General features: G+C 39.7%; 1 protein-coding gene across 1 annotated transcript in view; it reads right to left on the bottom strand.

Annotated features, from left to right (window-relative positions):
• ARMH3 (armadillo-like helical domain containing 3) overlaps positions 1–10,412 on the bottom strand; it is a 133,092-nt gene that overhangs the window by 104,690 nt on the left and 17,990 nt on the right. Inside the window, exons 10-14 of the mRNA XM_026851282.1 lie at positions 9,946–9,989; positions 8,393–8,453; positions 7,334–7,380; positions 6,579–6,654; positions 3,826–3,919 (exon numbers count right to left, since the gene is read on the bottom strand). Of these exons, the coding sequence (XP_026707083.1) occupies positions 3,826–3,919; positions 6,579–6,654; positions 7,334–7,380; positions 8,393–8,453; positions 9,946–9,989 (322 nt within the window). The remainder of the gene's footprint in view (positions 1–3,825; positions 3,920–6,578; positions 6,655–7,333; positions 7,381–8,392; positions 8,454–9,945; positions 9,990–10,412) is intronic.

Here is a 10,412-nt window from a genome sequence, read left to right as displayed (position 1 = left end):
GGGGGGGGGGGGGGCACGGAAGAGATAAGTGGGGAAAATGCAGCATGCCAGATCCTGCCAGGTAAGTCTGATATTGTTAAGATAAACTAGCTCAGACAAGAGAAAAAAAACCCAAAATCAACTCAACAAACAACCACAAAAAACCCTGATGGAGCTAGTCTAGGAGGACTTCAATAGGCATTTAATACAGTTCTGAAAAATTAAAAGTGAAGCAGATCAGCAGGAACCAGTACAGAAATTTAAAGAACAAAGATGTGGCAAAGAAGAAACAGTTGGAGAAATTATTAGTCTAGGAAGAAGTTACTACTTGAATTCCTTAGGTGACAACTTAGTTTTCTTTTTTGTGAGTGACCTGGGCACAAGAAACAGTTGCTTGCTAATGAATATACTAATGGCAGAAAGTTGGTATATGTAAACACAGACAAGGAATATCAGACCGCACATAAAGAACGGGATAAAAATAAGGACCAAATAATAAATACAAAATTAAATTCAACAATGCATGCCAAAGGTCGGGAATTCAGGTATTTATCTCTTTGGCAAGCTGAGAGCTCATCAGCTGCAAACAAAACACTATGATACCACAGTACACTATCAGATCATGAGATGAAGAGCTACCAACACAAGGCACCAAAGAGTGTGGTCCTACAACACAGACAGAAATGCACTTCCAGCAGAGACAGAAACACACTAACGTCCCGTGCAAGGTGCTGATGAGGCCTTGTCTTGAACAAGCTTAGAGAAAGGCTAATAGCCTTCAGAGGAACGGGGTGCTCTTCTTATGAGGCAGCAAAATACAAAGGCAAGTAACCCAACATATGAAAAAGAGCTATCTGTGTTCCAAAGTAAGGTTAACATCATGATAAATAGATATAAAGTGGTAAAAAATGCAGGTTGGAAAATTGAAGATTTTAAGGAACAAGATGCTGAAACTGCTTTCCAATAGAAATTATTAGGAAAGAAATTTAACACATAAAGACAGAGTTTGATAAATTAAAGGGATTCTATAATGATGTGCCTGAAAACACAAGGCACTAGATTCAAGGAGTCAAAGGGATCTTTTCCAGCTCTACATGCCTGTCCTGACATAACAATAACACTACTCTTCTGGCTGCCTATGAGCTCAAACTCACAGGTCTTCACAAGCAGGAGGTCATAGGTGGCTTGAATTACGATTGCCAGAAGGCTCTCTCTCTTCTCAAGCTATAAAGATAGCCTAAGACAGGGCTTCCTTTGCACTGGAAACAGATCTGCAGACCACTTGGACACATATCTTAAGAACTATATTATCTCTTTTCCATCTATCCTGAGGAATGCTCAAGGCTTTTCTCACTCTTGAGGAAAGAAAAAGGTATTTACGATGAGATTAGTTCTTGCAAGAAGTGAGGAATTACTCACATCTGCTTTTTGGATGGCTAGGTCTAGGGCTCTGAGAAAAGTACACAACTGTATTTTGTACATAACTGTATTTTGGTTCAGAGAAAAGTCTGCTTTAACAAACAACACCTTTCATAATTCAAGCATTATCTCATAACCCTGTAACGAGGCACATAAGGCTTATTTACCCCTGGAACTGGGGCAAGCACAGGCACAGAAGGATAAAGGAGACGAACAAATGGTAAAATGCAGGATTCGTTAAACTGAGCACTGAGAGGCCCAGAGCACAGCAGAGCTTCTCATGGATCTCAGGATTATACAATCACCTTGAATACAAAATTGTAGCCCTTGGAAACAACAGGCCAAATAGATCAATGTAACCTCACTGTTCAACTCACATCAAAGAAATTAAAATGGGGCTCTTAGCTTCTAAAGGCTGCACATACCCAAGCCTGAGCTGGTTTAGTCCATTCAGTCTTGAAGCTCTGGGGCTCCTGACACACTACCAACGCACCCAGTCTGTTGGTGAAGTCTATCCAATGAGACCGGAAGCTTTTTCACCCCCAATATTATGAATAGCTCGACAATTTAGCTAAAAGTCTGAAAAATGTATTTATATCCCCAGTGGGTCCTTCTGGAGCTGTTACAATGAACGCAGTGAATGAATATTTAACAACAGTAAGCAAACTGACATTTAGATAACTATGGTGACAGGCACACTTGATTTACATATTATGGATCAACAGTTTAAAAAAAAAAAAAAAAAAAAAGGAAATCACTCTGAAGAACACATCACTGCTTATGCTGGTTCATGCTATAGCCCTTGTTTTTTTTTAAACACATATTTTGAAACTAAAAGGTCCTAATTCACACTACAGGCTAACAGCCAGAGACATTTCAAACCAGAATAGGAACCCCTTCTTAATCCCAGTCAGGATAAAAAAAAGTGCCTGAAACCCATAGACGGATTTCTATGTGTTGCTGGAACTTGAAAATAGCTCAACTACACTTTTTTTTAAAATGCAGGAAAAAGAATAAAGCAATCTTTCCATTCCAGAGCCAAAAAGCCTCTTGTTAACTTTCAGCCATAGGCAAATTTTACAGCTGAGTTGCAAGACCTTAGAAAATGAGGAAAATTCTGACAGACCTTTAAAATAGCAACAATACTAAAGCACCAAACTAAACCAAGCTAAGGTCCTCAAAAAACCAAAATTATCATTGAGAGTAGGCATCAGCAAGGTGACAGCGAACAGAAATAAAGAATGTTTCCCCATGTAATTGCTGCATGTTAAGATCAGCTCCTCTCCTTAAACTTAGTAACCTTACAAAGCGGCAAGAAGCCTCAAGCTTCACAAGATCACTGCCTCTGCTGAAAGCAGGATGGAGTTTTTGTTTTGCTTCTGGTTTTTGGTAAATTAAAAAAAAGAGTGCGAACAAAGCTGTAGATGTAGGTAAGCATAAATTCTGTCAGTTGTATAATATGGTGTGTGGGCGGATACATTTGCAATGAACACATTGAACAGAAGCCCACAAAATGCCCGTCCCTCTATGTTTTATGTTATATGCACAGGGAGACTTGAGACATAGGGGGCTTTTTAACTGAAGCTTTTGATATCCATGGTAACCAGATAGAATTCATCCATAAGGAGGACCATCCTTAACTAGGATATCAAATGACCTGAATAGCCAATAGAACTGAGTAACCCAGGCTGCTTTTCCCCAGAAATACTTCCAAACTGTGCTCTATTCAAACTGACTCTGTTCATTAAACACTTTCTTCAGATCTAGAGTATGTCATTAAAGTACATGACAACAGCCATTTGATTTCTTCTCTTAAACTAGGCTATATCTATCCATACCTTGAACCAGGTTTTATTTTAGATGATTTCAAAGCATATTTATGTGGACACATAACATCTCATTTAGAAGAAAAATCTCATGGCAAGCAGTCCTTTACAAAGCCCATCAGAGAAAAGGCAACAAGAGGGAGGAATACCTCCACATCCAGATTGGATTCAAATCCCAATTAATTGAAAGCTGGGGACAAGTGCATTAATGACAAGCAGGAATCCACTGCAATTCTCTGTAAATCTGTTCCAATGACAAATAATCCCAGGAAAAGAACCTGACACTAGAAATATTCCTAAGTAAAAGCCTGTATAGAATAACTAATAAGCTGGGTGTATCTTCATGCAGATACTGGGACAGTACTGTTTTCAGAAGGAATATCAGCATAATTTCATTGAGCAATATACAAGGCAAAACAGAAGTAAACTCAAGTCAGAATCTTGTTCACGTTTAGTAAGGCAAGTCATTCCAGGAAGAGACCAACATGTTATTTACATCTGTTCCAGACAGACCTCATTAGCTGCCATCTTAAGAAAACGCTATGCTAGTTATTTTACAGTTTTTAATTGTTTTTCCCCAGGAGATCATTACATTTCTTACCATCTGAAGAAGGCGGGGTGGTTCCAAGTGGAGTGACAGGTGTCGTTGGAATCGGGCTTGTTGGTGTTGTCATCAGCCCCATTTCAGGATGGCTCTAACAGAAAACACAAATGCCCAGACATACATAGGTCAATAACCTGCCCTAGACACTAGTTATAAAGATCACTACTTGCACTGTTCCATGCTCTCGCACAATAAACATGACTAATAAAGACTCAAGAAACTTCGACCTCTCCACAAAAAAGCAAGGCTATGCTTCTTGACCTTGGACATCTAACAATTAAACTGTACATCAAGTGCTTTACTGCACAAAACATAAAAATACACGAGAAAGTGGTGGCTGTCCCCAGCAGACAGATAACATGACCTTCTCCAGTGTAGAATGGGAAAAGGTATGCAGAAGCTTACACTGTTATAGTTTCCTGTTCTACCTGAAACAACCCAAGGGTGTCCATTTGAAGTCTTCCTCCAAGATCCTTTTGGTTTTTTTTTTCATTTCTAAAAGAGAATTCTTCTTACTCCTGCTCTCCACCTGTTCATATTCAAAGATGATGGCAATTTATTACTTCCCTCACTATAAAGCCCAGGCACTTCAGGAAAGAGTGCATAACATAAATAACACTACCATTATCGATCCTCTCAGCTTCCATCAGTTGGTTACTCTCTCCATTTCATCTTTGCTAAGAGTTGCCTGCCTAATTACTGCTTTGACTTTACTCTTTGTAAGCTTCCGGATCTATCCACACTGGTGAGGCTGTAGGCAATCTGCCATGCTATTTTAAGTCTGGCTGCCAAGCAAAGTGTCCATTTCATAGGGCAAGTTTTACATAAATGTATCACCCACCATAATATATCATCATAATTTAAAAATAAAAGAAAGGGAGACATAACTGCTGATTTGACATTAGTTCTGTAGGCTTTTTCACAAGTGGATAACCTCCACATAGTCTTTGAATATCTCATTTTATGAACAACTATAAATGCATGTATTTTATGGGAAGCACAGACACACATACTACAATTCAAAGACAATTTAAAATCATTACAGGTACTGATTTAAACTTTAAAATAAAATTTTCCATGGAAAATCTTACATAAAACAGGTTTGCTTCCACAGATTTTTCTATGGTGTTTACCTTTCTTTTCCCCAAACACTAGCCATCAGTTGAGAGATAATAGTGCCACCTAGCAGCAAAAACTGAGGACCAACAAACTGTTCAGTATACCAAAACCTTAACACTTCAGGCATCAACACAACTGTATCTTCCGATGTGCCCACACAGCAGCAGGTAGTCATTGACACAATCCCTAGCAATGGACACCAACTTAGACAACAGCATTCATCAGCCTTCATGAGGTGATTTTGAAAAGGACAGACCACCCTACCTTGCCCTCTCTTAAACAACGGATTACAGACAATCCACCCAAGAACATCAGGCCTCCACTTCAGTTAAACCTACTGATCAGTGGCCACTTCAGCTACCACTTTCACAAATAACTAGTTTATCTTTTTATCTTTGATTTGAGGCTTTTACTCTAGCTGCTCTTTTTCCTGCCAAAGGTCCCTCTTCCCTCAGGGATATCTTGACAACAGAAAGGCCTGAGTTGGTATTACACAGAACTGAAAAAGCAGAAATCTCTCACATGTGGTAAGAATTAATAACCTGGGAAAAGAGAGGCATGGAACCTCAGCAAATTAACCACCCGTGGAACAGAAGCTTTCTTCAGAGGCAGTAGATCTGCCTATCAGACCTCTTCCATCACCACTACTGTCAGGAGTCCCCAAAGGTCTCCTCCGTCATGCTGAGTGTCTAGCCTGTGATGTATGGCTGGACTCTGAGGACCTGAAATAACTGGGGAAAGGTGCTAACTGTTTTGTTGATGTCATTTTTCTCACAGATTACCAGCTGTACTTACAAACCAAATTAAAAGCCTAAACCTGAAGGTTTTCCTAAACATATCAGGTTATCCTTCCAGCCAGCCACAGCACGATCACTGGATCAGACAGACTCATTATCTGTCTCCCAGCAATAACCACCTTTGCAAACTCACACAGCATTTAGAAAAGCATCCAGAGGTTTGTGATCAGAGGTATGGATCAGCCCACTGCTTCTCAGAAGACTGCCATAGCTGTTTCTCACCATAAACAGCACAAGGAGAGTGCTACACTCTAGCGACAGTCTCCCAGGCAAAAGGGGTTGAGCTTTCCAAGTTTGAGCACAAAATAATATTTGGAACAACAGTCATCACATGTCAATTAGTCTCTAAGGCAAAGTATACCCAAACAGACAACAACATGCGGTCTCTGCACACCCAGACAGGACATTCACCCAACTCTGGAGCCAGAACAACCTCTTTCCCTCAACCCTTATCTAACAAGAGCATGAATTGCTCTGACAGATGCAGAAATCTCATCCCTACCAGTCCACCCACTCCATCCTCCCCCTAAAAGCAGTATCAGTGGGGCACACAAGGCACTCCATGCAGCTCTTCCCATTCAGTGATAAAAATTATTCATTCCAACATGTGTTATGCCCTCAAAACTTTAGTCTTTTTCAGCAAGGCAGGAAGCATTTCCAAAAATATAATAAACCCAAGCCCTGGCCTGCTTCTGATCTTTCATGCTCATCCACACCTATGACAAGTATGCAGGGGAAAAAGGGACACTTATATTTTCACCAATTCCATTTCTGACTTCCTGGTTTCAAAAACATCCACTGCAAATAACTGGACAAGCATCACACTGAACTCACTTGTGCCAGAACTGTGATGAAATTCCGGTTTAAGTGAACAGCTTCATAGAGGGCCAGAAGGATTGCTTCATTCGTTCTGTGGGAAGGATACAGACAAGAGCACAGTCAGTTAAGGGCTAACACCAGATGAGAATCCCAGGAGCAAAGTTTATCAGAAGTATGGCCCATTTGAAAGAAAATTTTTTTTCAACTCTATAAAACTCTGCCTCTGTAATCCAGTTGTTCTTCCGATTATTGGTAGTAGTTAGCAATCCACAAAAATAGCTATTTTTAGAGCTCAACTACAGTCTTTTTTTCCCCCTCTTGTTGAAGGTCTCCCTCACTGCTCAAACAGTGTTTTACGTTTAAAAGTCGCTTCTTTTAAGGGCAAAGGTTCCTACAGACACCACAAACCCTTATATTTATCACTTAGCCCCTTGATTTATAAACCATTTTATTGGGGACAAGAGTGCACAAGTCATCACTTCCCATCTGACACCTCCAACATGCCTGTATGTTAAAAATGCCTCATAAAAAACACAGGGTTCTTTTTTACACACTTCATTACAAGCAATTCAGCTGTGGCTCCTCCTGCTGCACCCCTCTCACTTAAGTGAGAATCCATTGTTTGCAGGGGTGTGACACCATTTTAGTTACAAGAGAACTTGTCTCTCTAGTTTGCTTTGCTATATTACAACAGCTCCATGACAGAGCAGATCATGTTGTCCTGTGTAGTGAGATGCCACTCGTTGTGTAACTAACATCTGTGCACTTACTGGACCGAGATCTTCTCATCAGCATCTGCTATGAACATGCTGCCCACCTATGGAAAGAAAGAGTATTGCATAGAAGGAATTGTGAAAGATATTGCAACGAGAGAGAAGACATGGATTTAACTAAATCAGAAGTGCCCTGGGAGGTGTTCTCATCCAAGACACACATGCAACTTTCTTTCTAATACTAATAAAGTACAAATGGGAAACAGGATGACCATCTACAAACACATTTTATTTTGCACTACTGTCACTGACCAATGCTTCACTTGTCAAACCACTAAAGAGGAAAAAAAGGACCTTGAATCCAAACTCGGATTAGTCTGTGATTCTGTAAGAGGACAACAGAAATAAATTTCTATCTGCTTGTCCCAAAGTGGTAGCAGCTTTACCCATTCCTGACAGACAGCTGTCAACACTGAACTATCCTACAGGAAGTTTTCCTGTCAGCTAGATCTCAGACTACAATTAAATCTCAGACTAAAGCAAAGCCAAACCGAACAAGGGGAACAGCGAATACTCTTTATAAGGAAGAAATTCACAACTGCCTTTGGAGGGTATCCCTCTGAAAATGCAGACACTGCCTGTTGCAGAATCCAAGTTTACTTCATAGCTACAGTGTGTCCAGGCTTGAGAAATGAGACAGTAAAGAAACAGATCTCTAAAGCTAGTGACAGACAGACTGAAATATTCAGCTTCTCTGTTTTAGGCTACATCAACAGAGCAGCAACTTTTTTTAAAAAAATAAGTTGTTTAAAAGTGTCCAACAAGTAATTGTGATTTTCTTTTAAAAAGTCAACTGGAATGAAAAAGATGAAGGAAAACAATTACATTTATCAATGCCAGAACAGATAGCTCACCCTTTGAAAGAGCTTTCCCAGACAGTCACCACCACACTCCACAGAACACAGCTATTTCAGTTGTATTTAGATTGGACTGGATCAATGCATCTCCTCCTCCAGAACCCACATCCCAAACTCACAGTGTTTGGGAACACCCTCCTGCTAAACTCCCATGAAGGCACCTATTTTAAAAGTAGAAAAACACTGCTTCATTGCTTACCATATTAGTTAGGGCTGAGAAGAAACCACTCTGGTGTTCCTCTTCCTTATCTTTGTATTGCCTGAACAAAAAGGAATAAGGATGAAGTTTCAAGATTAGAAATGGAACTAAGATTATTTTATCTAAACCCCTATGAGACAGTCTTATCTGATAAGCATACAGGATGAAGAAAGCTTCAACATTCACAAGCCCTTTTCAAGAACTCACAAAAAGAGATGCAAAGGGTATTAAAATATCTGAAAACTATGTAGAGTTGAAGTGGGGTTGCTAAAAGATGTGAGACTGAACAATGCCTGTGCTGTTATAGAGGATACATTCAGTCTGGAGTAACACTGAAGGAAAGGGACCGAGTGACTTAGGAAATTTTGTCCTGCACTGGCAAAACAGTAATGGACCACATGAACACACAGTCAGTAACCACAGAATAGTTTAATTTCAAACATCATCTACTACAGACTCAACCAGTCGATCACTCGATGGCCAGCAGAAACCAGGACCACCATTATGGTTCATGGCCTGATCCTGCCTGATACCATGTTCCTGGAGTAAGTGAAGAGACTGGAACTGGAGTACATGAGGTCAACAAGTAGGTTGGGTACTTCAGATTTAAGGTAAATTGCTTCATTTGGCATTCAGACAGATCAGCAAAGCTCACATGGCCATTTATCATGTCTTTTGTACAGGAACCTGATCACACACAATGCAACATGCAAAGAAAACAATTCTAAACTTTTTGGGAAGGGAGCAAAGAGCAAGTTAAGCAAAACAGACCATAGTCTGAGCCTGCTTTTGTCAGAACAAAGGAAGTTGGGTGGGTGCGTTTTTTTTCTATTTACTAATAATCTACTCTGTTAAATACACTTACATGATTTGCTGATCTTGCAAGTCATCTGCATATCTATAATAGCAGACCTTCAAAGGAATTAAAACATTTTTCTAGATACTTTTGAGAATCCTACTGCACAAAAAAAAATGTCTTGGGTTGCTCAAGTGAAATTGCTTTAAGTTTCCAAATTTTTCTGAAGCACTTCCTTCTTAGGAAAGCTTATATATTTTGTGTTGTTGCTTATGAAGAAGCAGCTGGGAACACGCTACCCCTACTGCTGGCCTTCTGGCTCTTTCTTCACAAGTAGTTAATGCTTTCTGGCATGTGGATAGTCCTGGATACATTTGGGTTTTTTGGATCATGTTTCAGTTAAGTCAATTTTTTAACAGAGAAGTGCTCAGCAAATCATTTATCTTTTCACTTGGGACTAAGATTTTACACAAGCTTCACACAGAGGTAAAAATCCATGATAGTAAAAACATACAATAGATATCTTCCCCTACAACAATATGTCTCCTGAAGTACATCAGTACAGCTGGTACAGATATACATTTACACTTGCAATGACAACTGAGCCAAAGTACCTCAAAGCATGAGACTACTCCCTGCCTCTACAGGTGCATCAGGGCTGTTAAGTGGTAAATAAATGCTTTAACATGAAAAAAAAGTTTGTGGAAACGTTCAGCAACTATCACGCATTGAAAAACAAGAGACAATTAGATTTTACCTGTTATATTCTGATAAAGCCTGGGCAATTACAAGTCCCATTCCCTGAAAAAAAGCATTTAAAAACCTCTACAGTACAAATCTCAATGCAAGATATCACACACAACACACATAGCAGTGCTGTCCCCACTCCCCGCAAGATAACCTAGCACACTATGAAGAAATTCCCCTGAAGCTGTTTGAACTATTAAGGTATGCTATGATACAACAAGAATATCTTCCAAAAATCAAGACACCAAAATTTAAAGGTGAACATCTAATTACTAAGTTAAGCAGAGAACATTTACTCTCCTTGGACCTCCAGACAGAGCTTACCCACTCAAGAAGCCTCAATAAACCAGTAAGGAAGGAAGCTGGACATTCAGAAGTTCAAAACAAAGGCCATAAACACTAGTAACCTTTTCACTTCTTGCAAACAGTCTCCACCTTTCCACAGCTACTGACCATCCTTTCTGTCAAGCTAATTTA

The sequence above is a fragment of the Athene cunicularia genome, assembly GCF_003259725.1.
Source record: "Athene cunicularia isolate RWA chromosome 6 unlocalized genomic scaffold, athCun1 chr6_part1, whole genome shotgun sequence".
Classification (NCBI taxonomy): Eukaryota; Metazoa; Chordata; class Aves; order Strigiformes; family Strigidae; genus Athene; species Athene cunicularia.
Note: the sequence above shows the minus strand (reverse complement) of the source record. Positions and strands in the feature narration are given on the sequence as shown.